The 21609-nt window shown below is 38.9% G+C and overlaps 1 protein-coding gene across 4 annotated transcripts in view; it reads left to right on the forward strand.

Moving 5' to 3' along the window:
* Positions 1-1167: 1167 nt before the first annotated feature.
* LOC114774224 (collagen alpha-1(XIV) chain-like) overlaps positions 1168-21609 on the forward strand; it is a 49175-nt gene continuing 28733 nt past the window's right edge. For 3 of the 4 annotated variants that reach the window (XM_028966137.1, XM_028966139.1, XM_028966140.1), the window contains exons 1-20: positions 1168-1303; positions 1787-1919; positions 3592-3708; positions 5206-5349; positions 5524-5592; positions 11685-11840; positions 12118-12237; positions 12407-12571; positions 12680-12841; positions 12970-13124; positions 13224-13353; positions 13610-13755; positions 14269-14398; positions 15277-15416; positions 16692-16818; positions 16937-17079; positions 17198-17330; positions 17422-17466; positions 18071-18213; positions 21116-21245. In XM_028966137.1, coding sequence (XP_028821970.1) covers positions 1847-1919; positions 3592-3708; positions 5206-5349; positions 5524-5592; positions 11685-11840; positions 12118-12237; positions 12407-12571; positions 12680-12841; positions 12970-13124; positions 13224-13353; positions 13610-13755; positions 14269-14398; positions 15277-15416; positions 16692-16818; positions 16937-17079; positions 17198-17330; positions 17422-17466; positions 18071-18213; positions 21116-21245 — 2428 coding nt within the window. In that variant the 5' untranslated portion in view covers positions 1168-1303; positions 1787-1846. The remainder of the gene's footprint in view (positions 1304-1786; positions 1920-3591; positions 3709-5205; positions 5350-5523; positions 5593-11684; positions 11841-12117; positions 12238-12406; positions 12572-12679; positions 12842-12969; positions 13125-13223; positions 13354-13609; positions 13756-14268; positions 14399-15276; positions 15417-16691; positions 16819-16936; positions 17080-17197; positions 17331-17421; positions 17467-18070; positions 18214-21115; positions 21246-21609) is intronic. The other variant, XM_028966141.1, reaches the window with a different exon arrangement.

Below are 21609 nucleotides of genomic sequence, written 5' to 3' on the forward strand. Positions count from 1 at the left end.
TCTGACATACCTTTGACCTCACTGTCATGAATGCCTGTTAAGTGTGACATTCCTAAGTACCCCACCGATGCCTGTAGAGACACATACAGAATAGCTGTCACCTTGGAAGGTGTGCTTGGTTTTGTAAGATGCCTGAGTGTGCTATTGGCAGCTTTCCGTTTAAGATAACGGGGCGGTTATGCAACACCGCAAACACACTAAAACGCTTGTGAAACCAAGTGAGCAGCTGGATTTTTTTGGATCAGCCCAAGGAACTACAAACCGCACATATTAATGACAGTAGACAATGTGCCTTCACAAAACCTTGGCATTGCTTTGAGTAACAGCGAAAGGGATCAAGCTTACTGTACACAGCACTACTGTATGCCCCCTGTTGTGTGACTCCCCATCAGTCTTTGTTCCTAACTTCACACCTTTAAGCAATTGCCTGTTTTTATTTCTATGGACATGTCATATTTTTGTCATCTGGAAGATGTTTTGATGTTCTTTTTTGTTTCCATTCACTTTTTTTTTTCTTTTTTGGGGGGGATGATGATGATGAAAACACTTGACTAGGGCCCCACCAAAATGTGTATGTTCCCTCTCCAAATAGTCTTTTTAGTTACATTAGTCAAGTTAAACTAGCTTGTGTTGGGTGAATTTAAAGGGGTCAATCTGAGAAGAGGCTGAGTTTTTTATCATGGCCCTTACCATAATCGACTCAGATGCTGACTATTTAGCTTCTGCCCCTGGATCTATATGAGACATTTTTCCACCACAATGTATGTTCATAATCACTAATAATAAGTTGATGATGACTGTCATTATTATTAATGCCAAATAACGACATCACATTTCAAGATGAACTGGTCAGCAGCAGCTTTTAAATCCAAATGTTATGAGTCTGTTTTACTGCCTACGGCTGCGTTTGACGAGGTCTTGAGAGAATATTGGTTAATCTAATTTTACCCACATCTATGCAGCATGGTGACAACCGAACCGTTTACCATTTTACAGTCCCCATTTACAGCCTCCGAGCGTGAACGCCGCGCAGTGCGGCTGCAGGTGCTGCTGGTCGCACCTCGGGGGCTTTTATCAGGTGAGGCGCCCCGGCGGCGGGTCACGTCCTCCGCGCCCTGCGTCGCCCAGAGAGCCGTTCCTCTCACAACAACACTCCGGATGAAACGAGGCGGAGGGACGAGCAGCTCCACACCGACACCCACCGCCCGCCCGCCAGCCTCCAGCCCCGCCGCCCCGCCGCCCCGCCGCTGGCTGACGGGAAGAGAGGCTTCCAGAAGTCATTTGGCGCGCGCGGACTTCTGAGGTAAATTCATTTAGCCGTCGCACTTTAGTTTCAACCTTTCTTTACGAGGTCGTGTTAAAACGTGCCCGTGACTTAATTTTTATTCTTCGGCTTTAACTGTCATATAAATATTCGGACATCTGGTTTTTTTTTGCTCGTCTTTTTTTTTTTTTAGCGGCAATTTTTTTTGAAGACCGTCGTCGGAAGTCGTTTTATGGACTATTAGTACTAGCCGACAACTTAACATAAGAACAAATATTCCTTCATGCTAACCGTCCGGGTGGGTTGTGGGTACCCAGTATGTATAATCTAATATTTAAACGATTAAACTTCTATATATTATATACTTATATACTTATATATATATATATGAGAGAGAGCGAGAGAGAGAGAGGCATTGATTGTATTGAGAGAAAACACGTTTGTTTTGAGAACTTTATGAAGCATTTAGCAGAGACGTCGTTGGCAAATTTAGTGTGAAGTGTAATTTTTTTCCACCATCAGATTCGGTCGGCCAGTGATCGAATTCGGTGGACCGAGTCCCACAGTACAGAAGCTGAAAGGATGCGAGTGTCCGCGCTTCAGCTGTTCTTGGCGGCCACTGCTTCCCTTTTGAGTGTGCCTGCCCAGGGTCAAGGTGGGTAGAGTTAGTCACAAATGTATAACTATTCCTTAAATATCATTCATTCGTTTATTCCACACATTTCTGTCATTCGTGTGAATATAATACCGTTTTCTGTTTGCATCATTTCTGTTTGGACCTTGGTCATGCTCATGATGTACAGTGTTCAAGAATGAACTACACTCATGTAGTAGTAATTAGACATGTGTGTGTTGAATGCCTTTTCTTCTAGCAGCCGCACTGGGGGATTTTCAATATGAAGCTGCTGGACTAGTGTAACTTGCAGGAGGAACATGCAATGTGTAACTAAATGATTTAAAATAAAATTCAAAACCATACAGCAAGAGGTGCATGCTCCAACGTGTTTAGATTTAGCTCTACAGTCAGTGAAAATCCCCACTACTACATTATGTTTGGCAGATTTACTGTGTTTTTGTGTGTTCATGTGAATCACAGCTTCATTCATTTTTTTAAAGAGGGTTTCTTTGGATTTAAAAAATGTATTTCTTTATCACACTGCACCCACAAAGATGTTAACTTTTAACTGTTAGCTGTCAAAAATTACATTCCGTTGTTCAAAAATAAGATGTCCATCAGTCATATGTCAAAAGGTACATAGTTTTCAAATGCCACTGCGAAACATACAGAAGCTCGCAAGTCTGCCGCTACTCTGCTAAACTGAGATCGTGTTACTTGAGAGATCTTCATTTCAGTTAAATCCAGCCAAAACACACCCCCATTCAGGTTGGTGAGCTCAGAGTTCTTGTGCTTGTAATAGTGCATGTTTCTTTTATTCCAAGCAGAGCAGGGAGGCGCTGCTTGAACATCCTAATGTATCTTGATCTCTTTATATATCTGTCTTCACCACTATGGCACTTAATGTCCATAGATGACTACTGCTTTAGTTATCTGAAAACAGACAACACAAACATTGCTGTTTGTTGTAGTGTTTGCTGGATTCCATTATTTCATTTCCTTCTATAAGAAAGCTGTCAGAGTTGTGGATGGGCATGTATTTGTGCGGGCTTTGTTCATGCCTGAGACGTTTTCTTCTGGAGAACAGGAATGAGGAATGATAAAAAGGCATTTTTTCCCTGACTGACAGGAATAGATGTTTATACTCCTATTCCAGTGTCTCTTTCTCTTTCAATTCAGTACCTACTTCTAAGGGAAGTCTCATTCTCGTGTTATGAAAAAAAATAATTAATTAGATTATTACATTAAATGTTACCTTCAGATGATAAATGAATACAAAAACAAGTAGATATGCCTAAGACCGAGAATGAGACTTGGCTCTGCAACAACTTGGCTCTAAATATTTCTTATATTATGCTCAGATGCAGCCTTTTCATTATGTTTCAAAACACAGATGATAAAGGTGTACTTTTTACAATGTGGTTGGGGTTCAGTCTAGACTGAAATCATCAGTTAGAGATTCAAAGTATTCAGATCAAAATATAAGCATACACTATAAGACTGATGAAATGAGTTTTGCAAAGGTTTGCACAACATATCAATTAAGGCATGATTGTCACCTAATTTGATTAACCTCATTTGATAATTGATGAGTTTCATTAGAGTGAACCCTACCCACTTCTTTAAACTTGGCATGTGAAAATCCTTAAATATTTCACTTTTCCTGCAGCACAGAAATGAACTTAACATGATTTCCTGTTATTTTGTTTAGTTTCACCACCACGCAGGCTTCGTTTTAAAGTGCAGGGCACAGACAAACTCAGTGTGTCCTGGAAAGAGCCCAAGGGGAACTTTGAAAGCTATAGATTCATTTATAATACAGAACCAGGTAAGTCTTCTCCTTTTTAAGCTGTTTAGATTAACATAAACTACAACATTACTGATATTGATCAGTAATGTTGTAGTTTACTGATTACTGATATTGATATTTGCTCCACTCGGTCCCCATCTCCAAAACGCCCCTCACCTTTTATGGCTGTAGCTCATTTTTCTCCTCTGTTGCCTGGCCCACATTCATAGGTGATACCTGGTGCCTCCAGTGGCCTTGCCTGAAGCAAGCGTTGATAAGAGTGATAGAAAGAGTGTCAGATAAGATAAATTGTAACTCAGGACATCTTGCTCATCACTGCAAAAGCCATTTGCAGCTCTGGCACTGTAAGTGGGTTTAGTGACAGGGGGTTTAAGATTCTGAGCTGCTCGGTCAGTTGAATAATGACGCTTACTGGGTGCTGTATGCACTGAGGGTACAGTATGAGTGTATAATGAGTAATGTTAGGATTTAGATGCACCATGAATCTTGAGAGGTAATTTTGCATCTGCACTAAAAATATATATATAAAACTGTGACCAGATGCCAAACTACCCCAAGGATTAATAGACAAAACAGACAACTTACTGAATCATAAGTTCATTAAGACAAAACAAAAAGACTGCCATGAGTAGGATTGTAGGAGAGCAAGTGACTATATTGGCTTTTGAAAAAAAAAAATACTGTACGTTTAACTTGAAAATCCCCTCTACCATGTAAGTTCAGATAAAAGATGCATGTGTGTGCATTATTTGTCCTTTATGATTTCTAATTTGGGATATAATTGCATATCTGTGAAGAAGGCATGTACCCTATTGACTGCATTTTAAAAAGGTTATAAAAAGCATACCGGTGTGCCCTTCGGTTAAATATTCTTGACAGTCTTTCAACATGCCCACGCGAAATCCTCTGCAATCTTTTGCCTTTAGGCACTCCTCAAAATGGAATGGAAGTAAAGTAACCAATGAACAACAGTCAGTCTGTCAGGTTATTAATGTAGATTACCACTCAGATATGTCCACATCCGACTACACCGACTTCATTTTATAATCTGTAGCAGTTTCTGGTTATTCCTGTCATTGTAGTTGCTTTTAATTTGTGAAATAAATGATGGCTGGATAATATTGCAACATATTTGCAATATATGTAAACATCAGTTTTGTCACCTGATCTGATTTTGTCGTTTGGCTAAATAGCCTAATTTCTCCATTCTAATTGTGGCAGATAATATTTCTGGGTTTGTTAGAAAGTTAGCCTTTTTCCTATTGTCATGTCCTGTGCTGTAGAGATATGTGTTTGAACATGGAGACTATCCCCAGAGGAGAGGATGAGGATGGGAAACATTTTCTTCTCCTCTGTAGGGAGGCTACTCATTTAACTTTAAGAACCTTACTCCTCCTGGCATATCTAAACTTCACTGCAGAGTTTAAGCTTAAGCACTCATTAAACAAATACCCAACTGAAATGGACCCATGGTTGTCCTAATTCATTTTAATGTTTTTTTGCCTTAATCCACAGGGGGTAGAGTGAATGATTTTCAGGTCTCAAAGGAGGAGGGTAAAGTGGTGATAGATGATTTTGACCCCAACAAAGAGTACAGCTTTAAGGTCATAGCTGTGAGTGGGAGCCTGGAAAGTAAGCCACTGCATGGGAAATATAAGGGTGAGCAAATCTGATTATTCATATTGTCAATAAAACAAAGCCCTGGATGAATTTACAGGGCTGCAGAAGTGAAAAATAAAAAAAAAATCAAACTCTTGCAGTCTGTCTGAGGGTTAATATTGTGCATCGGATAACATTTTAGACACATTATAATTGTGGCAGTGAATGTTACAGCTCAAGATGATCAGCCCTCGAAGCAGAAAGACACCAGTGTGACTGAGGATGACAATGATATAGCTGGAGGTAAGGTCAAATGTGAGAGCGAGATGCACTTCAGTAAAGCTGCCAATAATACCGTGCACATTCAATAAATCATCATCAGCCAAAAAGGATCATTTGGTGATAAATAAGGAACTTGCTCCCACAAGAAGATTAATAAAGTTTTCAGCAAGTTAAGGAGAAAAAACTGAGCGTGAATGGGCATAGACATTTGAAGAGACTGGCAATACTTTTTAAAACTCTTTGAGCTAAGGTAAGTTTAAATCCTCAAAACTTTATTTGTGTCAGAACATTTTAAATAAGGTGTGAAGTGTACTAAATGTAAAGCATCACAGTATCAGCCCTAAATTGCAATTTTGTCATTGTTTACATGGGTTTTTTATTATTTTCAAAAATATGTGTGGAAGTGCTAGGTTTCAGTTATATTCAAATATTGAATACAAGGACTCGTTGTTTCTCTATATGCATGCCGAATTGAAAACATTTTGTACAGAGTGGATGATTTAACTTTCTTTTGTGTCCCTGAGGTTATATGTGCCCTTGCTTTGAAAGGAAGGATAATGTTAAGAGCTGTTGCATAGAGAAACATGTGATTAGTGGGAGACTTGGAGACTGTTTATATAGTAAGAGATCGGGTTCTCCCTTTGTGTTGGATCAACCTGGTTGTTGTCGCATCTGGCTGAGAACGATATCATTTTTGTGGCGAGGTAGGTCTTAATTAGAAAAAGTAACGAGATTCAGTAAAATTCTGAAGCAACAGATTGTACTCATTCCCTCACTAACTTAATGTCTCTCTCTTTCTCTCTCTCTCTCTCTCTCTCTCTCTCTCATTTTAACTGACTGAACACAATTGCGTCTTTTCTGCAGCACCTTGTCTACACTTGCAGAATACCTTTGAAATGCTATCACAGCCTTGCCCGGCTCCAGTCTGGAAAGAAAACCCCCTATATCATATCATAGAGAGATGCCAGCTTGCATACTATGTTTCCCGAAGGCCACGCAGGTGTGTGCCCATTTATGGTTGTGGTCAGAAGTTAAACCTACACTCTTCGTGGAATGTCATGGTCATCTGGGATTTTCAGGGAAAGGAACAAGATGAACTGTTCTTTTTACAGGGTGGATTGTTTGTACATACATGTTTAATTATACATGCAAATTAATTTCTGATTATCCAAGAGACAACATTATTATACAGGTGGTTGGCAACATGAGGTCAAGTCAGGATGAAATTAATGCCAGTAATGGCTTTTGGGGCCATGGACACGCACTTGCGTTTATATGGGTGCAGGTTGATATGTTGTTGAGGTCAGAGAGGTAAAGTTATGTACATTTGTTTGATCTTGGAATCTGCAGCTATTTAGAAATCACTTCAAGACACCTTTCTGATGTATAAATGAACAGTTTTGATATCCATTGAGCTCCTTGGACTTTCCCATTGTTCTGCTTGTCAATCCGATGATTGTTGTCAAATGAACCCATTTGGATACACATGGCAGCTATGATGCAGCCTACAGCCATGTTGTAAAATCGTTCCTCTCTAGAAAAGGATCAATAAAAAAATGACATTCATATGTAAAATAAAGTATATGAACATTTTTTTTTTACTACAACTGTAACCACTATTAATTCAGGAATGTTTATCAGTGAAACTATGCCTTCATTGAATGGAGGCATGCATTATTTACAGTATGTGAGGAACCTCTTTGTTAATAGCCGTTAGATTTGTGTGAGAGAATTTGAAGCAGTTTTAGAAATATGGGTCAGGAGGTTGAATTGATTTAATTGTGGTTTAGTTTGTCTTTTTCTAAAAAATATGGACTCTGTACTCCCATTTTTATATTTCATGTGGTATTTTCACATTTTCAGGATATAACCCAAACCCATACCACAGTACTTTTGGTACTGTTTGGTTACAGATAAGGGCCAAAAACAGCCACAGCATTATCCTGAGGTCAGGTGGCTCAGCCAGTTCATTTTATGTTTTTCCTTCTGTAGATTTGACTCACTCAGTTTCCATGTTTCCATGCACTGTTTAAGTCTAGCTCAGTTTATAGCTTGACTTGGCCATTAAATCATACATTAAACCTGTCCCATTATACATGCACAGAAAATTCAGTAAATAATATACGTTTTATCTGAAGGCAGACATTGTTGCTTCTTGGTCAAAGCCCAGAGGGGGGAATGGTGGAGCATGTGCAGTGCCTAGTCCAGTGTGGATCCAGTTCTGGTTTGAATCCTAACTGAGCACGAACCAGCCTTTTTATGGGTGCTTTACATCTTATGCACAATACAAACTCCAGTCCGGAATACGGGACCAGAGCCGTGCCAATGTCCCAGTCCTGACATACATGGCCATTTGTTCACAGTGGTACTTGGAGAGCACACAGGCCTATACCAATATACATACTAATATTACATGTAGAACACACATAGACTAATATTAAGCCAGGGTCTTCATGTAGTTTGGATTTAAGTGTGTTCATAAAAAAACACTTAAACCAATAACATTGCTAGCATAAAAAATGTCATTTGCGTGGCTTCAGTTTTTGAACTGATTTGAATCTGGAACCTTAGTAACCTTAGGAATAATTTACTGCCCACTATTTCATTTACTGTTGATAACCTTGAACTTCGTTTCAAGGAACATCAAGTTTGACTGGCAGCTTGAAGCATAGATTAAATTAATAAGAAATGTGACAGGATAATAGAGATAATTTGAATGCGAGCATTCTCACAGCTCATTGTGTTAATCCCTGTTTCCAGGTCATGGACTAATTTCATCTCTCTGTTGTGGCCTAACTTCCCCAAGGTTGTGAATTGAAAACTTTGACGTGGGCTTAGGTTTGTGTGTGATTGAATGGTGAGTGTTTGTGTGTGTAGTAGTAGGACTAAACGGTTATGGAAAGTGTGTGAGTGAGTGAATGTTGATGCTGGGGGAGTTTATTACAGAAGACTGCTTGCAAGATATTGGCCTTCGAAACCTGCAGTAGGTATATCCACGTGGAGTCTCAATTTTCATTCTAAATGCATGAGCTGGAAAGTGGTTCCTGGTGAAGTTTATTGCAGAAGTCAGTGTTCTTGAGTGTAATATTTATTCTTTCTAAACAACTGCTGAACTGCTGAAGAATGTGTGGTCATAAAGCACATAAAGCATCGAGTTGTAAGCCAGGACATCAAAAACACTCACAATGAGTTAAATATTATGCAAAACAACACTTTGTATACTTTTTGGTAGTGGCAAGCATATGCAGTGTCTTTGTCTCACAGGCATTCCGAAATCATTCATTGTTTTGCAACAGAAGTTCATTTGAATATGTGCAGGATGCATTGGACCATGTCACTGTCCCATGGGCTCCCACACAAGCAACTGTCTAGCAACTTGTCATACTGTCTAGCACTAGCTTGTTTCTGTGAAAATGCTGCCAACAGATAAACATGTAGTGTCCTAGTGCTGCCAACAAATCGGCAATATCTCCATATGCAATGTAGATGATGCAAAGGCCAAAAATTATGAGGATATCTTAATCTCTTCACTGAACTATACATTAGAGTAATTGTGTCAGTAATTTAGCTGGCAAATGTTGTACACTGACCTAACGTGGGATTTCATTTTGAGCACAGATTGTAGTGTGATTTCTTAATTAATGATTTGTTGACATAACGGAAGAACAGAAACAGTAAATCAGATCAACACGGGAGAACATGGTGTAATATTTCCCTCTCAGTTAGTACTTGTGGGGTAATCAGATCCTTCATGTGCTGTAGAGAGGTGATTTAGTAGCTCAACTAATGATTTTTTAGCAGGAGCTGAGGGATTATGCGTAGACCTTCTCTGTTCTTTGAGGTCCTTTTTCAGTATCTGCAATTACCCCATTTGGGCAATTGCAACCAATAACATTTTATACCTCCTTGCACACTGTTCATAATTCTCTATGTATAATTATTTCCTCAATAGGATTGTAGATTTACATATTATAGAACGTCATTTTTATGCAAGTAAAGTGATTTGTTAACTTGCTTCACAAACCAAACCCAAGATTCAGTTTACCAAAGAAACAGTGTAACAGTTTGTGTATATCTGTGTTCTGTGTTTGTGTGTGTGTGTGTGTGTGTGTGTGTGTGTGTGTGTGTGTGACTGTGTTGTCTGTTTCCTTTTTTTGTGATTGAGAAGAATTGTTTTGCTATCTAGCTTTCCAAGGAGACGGAAGGACATTGTTTCAATTAAACTGTCAATACGCTGGAGCTGCACTGATAATTTTTACGCTGGAGACGGTGCATGGAATTCAAGCTTTTGAAACCTCAGCTCAGGGGACCCCGATGTTGTTCTTTTGTCACAGAAAGGAGTGTTGTATAACATACTGCTTGTCAGACATGTTGTAGATTGACAGACCGCATGCTTTAACCTCTGTCATTTAAATGTTAACACCGTTTAAGACCTTGTCTTGACCTGTGACATTAGATCCTTTAAAGCCAGCACCTGAGATGTTGCTTGACTAAAACTTGTTCCTCCCTGTATGCACCTGGCAGTGAAAGATGGCGGTGCAATTCAGGGACACTCATGGAATAAGCTGCTCTTTCATTTAACATTTACTCAGCGCTTTGGCCTCGTATTGAGAGACATGGATACTGAGGGGTGGAGCTACTACCTTTATCCAGCAGGTCTATAAACTTCTAGTAGTGAGGGATTTTGGTGGAGCTTTTATATGTGTCCGCATGTTAGCATGGTGAGGCATTTAATGTCTGGGTGATTTATTTATGGTTGTTTTGGGGTCTTTTTCATAATGAACTAAAAGTAAAGTCTGAATGCTGCAGGGATATACATGGAATTATGTACCGGCATAGTGATATTGTGAGTGCACAGTCATGCTTCATGCACAGTCAGGGCCAATTCAATAATTAAGATCTTAAAATTCCAACATGTTCTAGCATGGTTATCACAATGAAACTTCTCAAAAGTTCCTAGATTGTTCTGTCCTATTAAAAACAATTTAGTCAAGAATTAAACATTTCTCCATTTTTCATGCACATATCTCCTCCATGAAAAACCCTTAATTTTTTGGTTTTGTTATTCTAAATGCTCTATTTGGCATTACGTGCTTAAGTGTTATGATTGACATTCAAATGGTAAATGTATGCATATGTTGTGCACAATGAACTGCTCTAAGGCAATAACTGGGTTTTCCAGCTGATGATATACTGATGTTTGTTTTTATTTTGCAGTCGATCCAACACACCTTTTGTTTCCTTATCTCCCAATGAGTGTGTGGTGGTGATGGTGTGTGAAGATTTGCTTTTCTCTTTTTCCCTCACCTTGACCTTGGATAAACCTGATGGAGCTTGTAAGCAGTGCAACAGGAGTCCGTTGTGAGACTGGCTTTAAGGCTGCTGCGCTCAGTGCTGATCAGTCACTCAAGTGTATTTCGCATTACCTGTTAATTTACACTGAATGGTTTTAAACTAAGAAAACATTCCTGGAATTCCAAAACCTTTTTGTAGTATCTGAGCTGTTCCATAGGTCAATAAATGTTTTCATAAACTTCTCAGTCTATTGAATTACTTCCTGTACTGAATTCTTCTAATCAAAAAACATCTTTTAAGGTCCCCTATCATGAAGGTTTTACTTTGTGAGATTATTTAACATTAATGTGAGTTAATGCAATCCTGTCAATAGGTGTAAAGTCCCTGGGAAATCTCATTGTGTGACTGGATGAAAGTGGCTGTAATTCTGCACCAAGGCTGTCGAAAAGACTTCATATACAGTATTAGGGGACCACTAAGACCAATATAACAGCAAAAAAAAAATATTATATGGGACCTTTAATGTTTTTAATTGACATTAAAGCTGTCTGCACTTTAATTTTTTGCACAATCACACCAGAAAACAGGCCTTTGCATTCAATACATTTTTATTTGTATTTATTATATGGATAGATATATGTAACTACAATGTTTGACAAACTGTAATGATCAACAAGCACAAAAACATTTAACATTTTGTTTAAATGGATTTACCTCTACACATCAGGCTTGGAGTTTTTTCTGACCATGTCTTCAAATCCACTGCAGCGTTGAGTGTTTTAGATTAATCCCCCCTTTTTTTGCTGTTTTTTTTGCAGTTGACCTGTTTATGTGCAAGATCCCTGTCAAGGCAGACATTGTGATACTGGTGGATGGATCGTGGAGCATTGGGCGACTTAACTTCCGTATGGTGCGGATGTTTCTGGAGAATCTGGTTAATGCTTTCTCTGTGGACTTTGAGCAGACTCGCATTGGTGAGTCACTAATTATTATCATCCTTCGAAACCTTGTTCGTTGTTTTTACTGTATGAAACATATTTGAATGTATTCATGTTTGAAATATGCACTAGGGGGAACTTTTGGGATTTTTATGTCCTGAACCTCAAATACCTGAAATCTTATTTGGGTAGTGGTTTAAGACATTTGTAACTTTTTGACATTTGGATTTGAAACATTTAATGGCTTTTCATACCGTGTAATCTGTTTTATCACAATATCTTAATTTTGTGCTAATACTGTTTTTGTGTTCAGGCCTGGCTCAGTACAGTGGGGACCCCAGGATTGAGTGGCACCTGAACACCCACACAAATAAGGGGGCAGTGATTGATGCAGTGAAGAACCTGCCGTATAAAGGAGGAAACACGCTCACAGGTTAAAATTATGTTATGATTTTTGTTTTTAATCTGGGACCTGTATTCCCATTGTGTATTTCCATTTGTACCTGTACTACAGAGCACTGTAGATGCACAAACTATGCAAATTATTTTTATAATATTTCACAGATGGCATTGACACAGCTTTGTCTGTTTTTAATCTTCAGGTTTGGCACTGAATTTCATACTGCAAAATAGTTTCAAGCCTGAGTCAGGATCCAGGCCCGGCATTCCAAAAATCGGCATCCTAATCACCGATGGCAGGTCCCAAGATGATGTGCAGCCAGCAGCCCAGAGTCTTCGTGATGCAGGAGTTGAGATGTTTGCCATTGGTATGATGATACATCTCAGACTACTATAGATTAAGGAATATTCATGTTTATATGATCAAAGCCAATTATTGCTCAGTTTCCACTCCATTTTTTTTTCTTGGGGTGTAGGTGTCAAGAATGCTGATGAGAATGAATTGAAAGCGATTGCTTCCCCTCCGGAAGAGACACATGTCTACAATGTGGCTGATTTCAGTGACATGAGTGGCATTGTTGAGGGTCTCACCCGAAATGTTTGTGATCGCATAGGAAAGCTCCATAAAGATATTACAGGTAAGGAAGCAATGCCATACAAGAGTTTACTATGGACTGTGTAGTCTGTCAGGAGTTTCTCCATTGTCAGCATGTTTCATTTCTGCTATACTGAACCCCTATGTTGTTAATGTGGTACTTTGTTTTAGGAGAGACTGATTCCGAAACACCAACTCCTCCTCGCAACCTGGTAATATCTGAAGTCACGGCCAGAAGCTTCAGGGTGACCTGGGCTCATGCCTCTGGTGCAGTGGAAAAGTATCGTGTGGTGTATTATACTGCCAAAGTGTCCAAGCCTGAGGAGGTGTGTGTTTGTTTGTTTTTTGTGTGCATCTCTGTAAGTGTGCATGTCTGTTCTTTCTTCAGTTTTGAGTGCACAGTTTTGTATTCTGTTGCTCTGCAGGTGGTGGTGAATGGCAATGTGAACACCGTGGTGCTCCACCATCTGAATTCTGTAATGGAGTACCAGGTGGCTGTGTTTGCCGTGTATAGCAACTCAGCAAGTGAAGCTCTCCGGGGCACCGCAACCACATGTACGTTAGTATAGTCTGTGTTTACTTACGGAAAAAAATTCCACTAATTAAATAGTTTTATAGAGCTTTTCATTTTTTAATTGATCTACAAAGTCCTTTATATGAAATTAAGAGATATTATTGTGCTACAGTGCTTACCAAGACTGAACTGACCTTGTTCAAAGTTAATAGCAAAGGGAGGAGTGGCTCGCCTGTGGCTGTGAAGCAGATAGATAGATGGTAGTGACTCACCACTCTCTAACTCACTGTACTACAGTGGCCTTGCCCACGGTGAACAACCTGGAGCTCTTTGACAAAATGCACAGCAGCATGAGGGCCCGCTGGGTGCGAGCAGAGGGGGCTACAGGATACATGATCCTTTATGCCCCTCTCACAAACGGAGAAGCTGCGGACGAGAAAGAGGTAAGGAAAAGACAGAGCAGCAGCATGGTTTCAGAAGAGGGATTAGATGAATTCAATGAGGTTCACAGACGCAGCAAGAGAATAAGAATGAGGCTGAGGAGGTACTAAGGGATCCATTATAATTATAATTATAAGATAATATTCCCCCGAGGCGGCGTAATCACATTAAGTTCAGGCAGTCAGTAATTTGAAACACAAGATAAAACCTGTACACCACTGTTTTACTATTAATATGTGTTCTTGGGTGAGTCTCATTCTGTAATTTCACAGATGGTTCTGAATGTGATGTGGTTATACTTTAGTACTGTATTTTTTTGCCCATTGACTAAACATGCCCGCATACCCCATTATGTATATTATATTTTTCTTATGCCCCTTACAATAATCTAGTCTGTATTCCCAGTGCATTCCACCTCAGATATTTTTTTATGATCCGATATAGTGATGTTCTGTTGATAATTTGTGTCTGGGAATGGACATAAATGACATGGCTAGTAACATGACTTTGTCCAGGTGAAAGTTGCAGAAACTGTGACTGAAATTGAATTGGAGGGTCTGACCCCAGCAACCGAGTACACAGTTACCGTATATGCCATCTATGGAGATGAGGCCAGTGACCCCCTTACCAGTCAGGAAACTACATGTGAGTCACCAGCAAAGTTTGTCTGAGTTTCTCTCCTTGTGAGACTCTATGCTAGTCATATTCAAATGTAAATTATTATGGTCTATATAGATTGATTAGCTATAGTATGGTGACATTAATACCATTGATTATTTCATTATAATGATACCTGGCAGTGAGTAGGATAAATTAGGTACCAAGTTGAGATTTTGTTACTAAAAGGGCTTAAGGGACTTAAAAGTCAAACTGTAATGGCTAGATTGCAGAATGATATCATTTTCAAAACTGTCAGGAGCTACCAAAAGTGCCCCAAGCAAGGATAACTGTTGAACATGCAACAGGGGCCCATCTTAGTATCGGTTATTGGAATATATGCAATGACCTTGACATAAATGAAGGAGATAAGTTTACATTTAACAAAGAAATAACTAGAAAATTCATGTTTACTGTCTGTTTTCTGAGCTGCGTCTACTATGTTGCAGTTATTAGATCAGTTGTAAATGTGTCTGGTGGATTGGAAAAATAAAGTTTGCAACTTGAACTTGACAGAAAATGGATAACAGCACCAGCAGATGGGTCCATACTACTAAAGTGTTGTTGGCTGAACTGAAGACTGTAGTTTTAGTCTTCTCTCATTTTCTTTACCTCAAAACCATTTTATATGAGAGTATTGCCGCATCCTAGAAGCATTTTATTAACTAAGGTTAAGCTCTGAACCAAGCTCTGAAGTTAAATTAAAGTGAATGAGCCTTAGCGCTCTAAGCAGCAATTGGGCTATTATTCCCAGGACAGGCAGTTAAATTAAGGAAACATGGATTAGAGAACAGTATGGCTTACTGAAGTTAATTAAAGTGGATGTACTGTACAGTGACACCACCAACCTCACCATTATTACTCAGTGCCCCTCACACCACCACGCAATCTTCGCATTACTGATGTGGACCACAGTTCTGCGAAGCTGACTTGGACAGCCACATCCCAGAAGGTTAATGGCTACCGGATCATGTATGTGAAGACTGATGGTGTGCAGACCAATGAGGTTAGTCTTATAAGCAGAATTGTTTAGTCAAAAAACTTGCTACTCTCAAACATCTATCACTAATTGACATCAGTCAGTGGTAGATTGCCTGAATTATCTCAAAATTAATGTATTGTTCATTTTTTTCTGCATGTCTAGCATTTATCAGGGTGTTTCTGTTTAATTAGTAAGATATAGAACTGTACATCCTACAAAATTATATTTGTAGTTTATGTTGTGCATTAGTTGTGTATATAGTACAGGACTTACAGTCGTGTCCAAAAGTTTTGAGAATGACAAATACTGGTTTTCCCAAAGTTTGCTGCTTTAATTTTTATTATATCAATTTGCACATACTCCAGAATGTTATGAAAAGTGATCAGATGAAAAATTAAAATCCCCCCAAAAACATTTCCACTGCATTTTCAGACCTTCCATTAAAGGACCTGCTGAGATAATTTGAGTGAACCTCTCATTAACACAAGTGTTGATGAGCACAAGGCTGGAGAACATTCTGTTGTGCTGATTGAGTTAGAATAACAGACCACCTAAGAACACAGCCATGAATAAAGAGTAGTACCCAAACATCCTCCAGAAGACTTTGGTGAAGAACAATGCCTTTTCCAGCATGGCTTGGGTCCATGGCCAGGAAACTCCCTGGAACTTAATCCAACTGAGAATTTGTGGTCAATCCTCAAGAGGCGGGTGGACAAACAAAAGCCCACAAATTCTGACAAACTCCAAGCACTGATTATGAAGGAATGGGTCGCCATCAGTCAGGCTTTGACGGAGATGTTGAATGACAGCATGCCAGGGCGAATTGCGTCTTGAACAAAAAGGGCCAACACTGCAAATATTGACTCTTTGCATAAACTTGATGTAATTTACAAAAAGATAGAAAAAATCTACACTGAAGCAGCAACCTTTGTGAAAACCAGTATTTGTGTCATTCTCAAAACCTTTGGCCACAACTGTTGATGTGAATCTAAAATCCTTGAGAATTCCACTCCATGTTTGCACAGACTCTAAGTGCTTGATAGTTTTGTATCCATAAATGACTGGCATGGGTGTTTATTAGATTTTTTCCCTTGTTATGTTTGGTTAGGTTATATAAGGTTATATAAAGTTTTTACCTCCCTTTTGGGAATTCAACATTTCCTTCCTAGTCTAAAAATATGTCCCAATAAAAATATTTTGATGAAATTACTTATGTATATGTGTATATGGTTAAAAGGCTCCAATAGCATTTACAGGGACATAACTTTATGTTTTTTCATATACTTTTCATTGAGCTAGATGGATGTTGGCCGCATCACTACTATGCATCTTCGGAACCTTACATCCCTGACCGAGTACACAGTGGCCATATTTGCTATCTTTGATGAGGGCCAATCCCAGCCACTCACAGACAGCTTCAGTACCAGTAAGAGTGCAGTTTTGTCAAGAGTATTTGCTGTACTTAAAAACTTTATTTGATTTTTTTTTATTTATTTGAAATTTTTAATAGAGGTTGCAAAAACCCCTGATTGTACCTGTTGCAGAGACTGTTCCTGAGCCAAAGAACCTAAGAACCAGAGATGTCACCACAGACAGCTTCCGGGCTAGCTGGCAGCATGCTGCCCCTGATGTAGTTCTGTACAAGATAACATGGACTCCTACCAGTGGAGCAGGAGAGGTTGAAGAGGTATCCTCCAACATATCTGCCTGTTTACCATGCACAGTTGTGTGAGGTGTTCTGTTTTTAATAAATGTTTATTTAAATTTATATTCGATCACTTCTCATCTCTTTTTGGCTTGTTTAGGTCATGGTGGAAGGAAAAGTCAGCACTTATGTGTTGACTGGCCTGGAACCTCTTACAGAGTATGAAGTGTCCTTATCGGCCATCTACAGGGATCAGACAGAGAGCAAATCTTTGGTCACATTGGAAACAACTGGTAAAGGAATCAATGCAGAGTAAACTAATGCATGAAAGTTGATGAGTCCTTAATGGGAACCATAGGTGCATATTCTCTGTATTTATCATAGTTGCAAGAACAACAACTGTCACTACCACAAAAACAACCACTCCAGGTAAGAGTACATCATCTGCTTCACAAGTTGTATTCATAAGTTGCTGTTTGTAGAAAATTTGATGGGAAGGGTTCGGTGTAGAGATGGAGTAACACTTGATTTATGGTTGGTTTGGTGAATCTGGTGTCTTCATAATTTATAGTTGAATAATTTACTGTCTACACACTAATTGTAATGTAGTTGTGGCACGTCTCAGCATCACTACTGTAACACCTTGACAGTGTTCATTTTCAGATTATAGGATAATAATACTAGCATGGTTTTATTTTAATAATTTAAGGTCCTTTGAGATTCTTTGTAATTACAGCAGGTACAGAGTGTCTGTATCACACTCTCTATGGCACTATGTGAATTTAACAGGTAAATGTACCTTTTTTTTAGATGCCAAATTTAGGAACAGTACAATCGCTGCACACACCCTCCTCATAGTTAACATTACATTTTTATTTGCCTGAATTCAACATTTATGGTCACCCAGCTGACTTTTGCTGGGGACTCAAATTCCTGCCAAATTGACTGAATGTCATTATTATTTTCATAAAATGGACGATTCAATGAAATTGCACATTACTGTTTTAAAGTGTATGTTGTCATATTTGTTCAGTGATTCGTGTGGCTGTGAGGAACATGCAGCTCAGTGACCAGACCACTTTTAGTATGAAGGTTTCTTGGGAGCTGCAAGACCCCAAAGTTCGTCAGTATCGGGTGTCTTACATTACAACACAGGGAGACCGGGCTGAGGAAGTGGTAAGTGTGGTCATCCTCACTTTCATTTTCTTTCCTCCATGAAACATTGACATACATCTGCATAAAATCTACAGTCATGGCCAAAAGTTTGGAGAATGACACAAATACTGGTTTTCAATTTGCTGCTTCTGTTTTTATTATGGCAAGATGCTTGAAATCATTGTCCATCTTCTGTTAACCATGGTTACCTGCAAGGAAACATGTGCAGTCATCATTGCATTGCATAAAAAGGGCTTCAGAGGCAAGAATATTGCTGCTACTAAGATTTCACCTAAATCAACCATTTATCAGACCATCAAAAGCGTCAAGTTGAGAAGTTCATGTGTTGTAAAGAAGGCTTCAAGTAAGTCCAGCAAGCACCAGGACCATCTCCAAAATACGATTCGGCTGTGGGATTGGGATGCCACTAGTGCAGAGCTTGCTCAGGAATGACAGCAGACAGGTGTGAGTGCATCTGCATGCACAGTGAGGCCAAGACTTTTAGGCAGCAACAAAGGCACTTCTCTCAAAGAAAAACACCAAGGACAGACTGATATTCTGCTAAAAGTACAGGGATTGGACTGTCTGGATAAGAAAAACAGTAATGCATCCTGATATTTGGGGGGCTGCTTCTCATCCGAGGGAGTGGGCTCACTCACAATTATACTCACAGCCATAAATAAAGAATGTTTCCCAACCATTGGAGAACAGTTTGGTGAAGAACAATGCCATACATCTAAAAAGTGATAACTAAGTGGCTTGGGGAACAAAACATATGTATCTATGCAACATATGCCAGGAAACTCCCTGAACCTTAATCCAATTGAGAACTTGTGGTCAATCAACACTCTTTGCATAGACTTGTTGCAATTATAAAATGCTTGTAATTATACTTCAATACACCACAGAAACAACTGACAAAAAGATCTAAAATCACTGAAGCAGCAAACTGTAAAAAAAAACGGTATTTGTATAATTCTCAAACGGTTTGGCCATGACTGTACATAGAATAAAATTTTGGAAATTAAGTTTTTTTTATTCATGTCCCTTATCCTTAAACATTTTGTAGTCCGTTTGTTTTTTGGCATCAGAATTATTGAGATCCAGTGCTTGTGTTTGTACTTATTGATATATTTCAGCACTACAGTTGATGGACAGTTCCTTTTTAAAAAATAATCAATTTACTACTTTATTATTTATCCGTAGGATGAAACAGGATGTGTTCCCTTTTTGTGATCTCCTTAATTTGTAGATGAGTTCTGCTGTCACAGATTTGCTACTGTGACGACAGACTATACTAGTGCAGTATTTTGCAAATGTGGAAATTTTATTAAAAAGCAAGAACTACAGTTTGTAATCCATGTTCCATGTTTCAAAGTCTCTCAATTCAACTATGTTGAGTCAGATTTTAATTTTACGGTCATGTCATTTAACTCATGTCTGACATCCTCTTTTTTTTCTGTGTGATTTGTGTGATCTTGTTCTTGAAGAAATTAGAGAAACATTAGTGAAAGGTGAAAGTAAAGTGATTGTGTGTCCTCTGCTTTTAACCCATCACACTTAGTGAGCAGTGGGCAGCCATGACAGGCGGGGAGCAGTGTGTGGGGACGGTGCTTTGCTCAGTGGCACCTCAGTGGCGCCTTGGCGGATTGGGATTCGAACCGACAACCTTCTGAATCGGGGCCGCTTCCTTAACCACTAGGCCACCCTATCCCCAGTGCTTTTAGAGGAGGAAAGAAACACCTCACATTTAAAACCTTGAAGCTCTTCTCAATGTGGAGAGTCACACATTTTGCTGCATGCTTCATGGTAGTCATGGCGGTGCAACATTTGGACGATGAGGCTAGACCGCACATGACTGGAATGCAAACAGGAATGAATGCAGTTCACTCGTGTCTGGAGTGTGGAGAGGAGTGTCATTCCACATTGGTACTACATCATGTTTTGAAAGCACACATAGCTTATTATATGTATGCTGTGCAGTTCAGTCAAGAAAAGTTAAATATATTTCTTTTCTTTCTTTGTTATTGTCCCCCTTATAAGTGTTTTTCTTGATTTACCATATAGCTGACTTCTGCTGTATTTATATTATGCACCAAATTAGTTTATAAGCTGTGAAGTCACGTGAATTGCTCTTCCCTTCTTTTAATTCTTTTAGAAAATTAATTAAATGCATTTTTTAAATCACAAAAGGCACAGTGCTTGCTATATGAAAGCTTACATAAGAACACGGAATGAGATTGACACACAAAGGCAGAACGTTCCAAATCCTGTTACCTGTCATGGCTTTCAAAGACTTTCGTTGTGCAGGGAATGATGCAACCATTTGCAGAGGCCACTATTTTAAACCCTAATTATTCACACTGGGTGGTGCAAGAAAAAAGCTCCCAAAGCTTCAGCTCCCACCTAACCCAAAAAAAGAAGGCATGGGTCAGAGACAGGAATCGTTTCATTATTTTGATGTATTTATTGACCTACTTGTGTCAGAAAAAGAAATTGCATTTCTAATAAACTTGACATATTTGGCCCAGGAAAGCATTCCCCTATTACACTGAGCAGTTGACTGGCTCAGTTTGCATGCTTTCATATGACCTTTTCTTTTGGCCTTTATTTCAGTGGTAGCAGTAGTGCCTATTGTTATTCACCTGCACTGGTCACCAGATATTTAAATAAATATTGTAAAATATTTCATTTTTAATTTGAAATAATGTCACTGAGAGCATGGAATGACACCAGTGAAGGACAGCTGATGTTATAATAATTTTAATGTCATCATGTGACCTGAGACTGACCTCAAGTACCTGTTACTACAAAAAGTTTTTAACTGTCAATTTCCTTTTCAAAAATATTTTGCATACATTTAATTTTGATGCTCTGAGTTTTGCATATACGGATTATTGAATCTGTGATGTCTTATTCCTAGGCCATGGTCTCTGGGCAGCAGAAGAGTACAGTGCTGCAGCCCCTGCTTTCTGACACAGAGTACAAAATCACTGTGACCCCAATCTACGCCAGTGGCGATGGGCCCAGCCTCAGCCGTTATGGCCGTACCTGTAAGCTGCTAAAAATGTGTGATAAGGCACTATTTGCTTGTACTGTATTTCACATAATAATGTCTTTAAATATTTGCTTGGTTTTGAAGGTTCTATAGACAAATCATCACTTATCAAAAAATCACATTCATATTCCCTGCTGGTAATATTTACCATGACATTGTCATTAGTATTGCAATCATTGACAAAATGATAAAAGTTTTCTTTACAAAAATACAGTTAACTGAATAATAACTGAAAGCATAATTGATAAATGTATTTTTATTTTGAAAGATACCTCTTTATTCATTGAATTTGTGTTTCCAGATGGCAGCACCCACTTTCAGAGAATTAAACCATACTGCAAAAAATGGTTCAGGAAAGG

This window comes from Denticeps clupeoides, unplaced genomic scaffold, assembly GCF_900700375.1.
Source record: "Denticeps clupeoides unplaced genomic scaffold, fDenClu1.1, whole genome shotgun sequence".
NCBI classification, from domain to species: domain Eukaryota; kingdom Metazoa; phylum Chordata; class Actinopteri; order Clupeiformes; family Denticipitidae; genus Denticeps; species Denticeps clupeoides.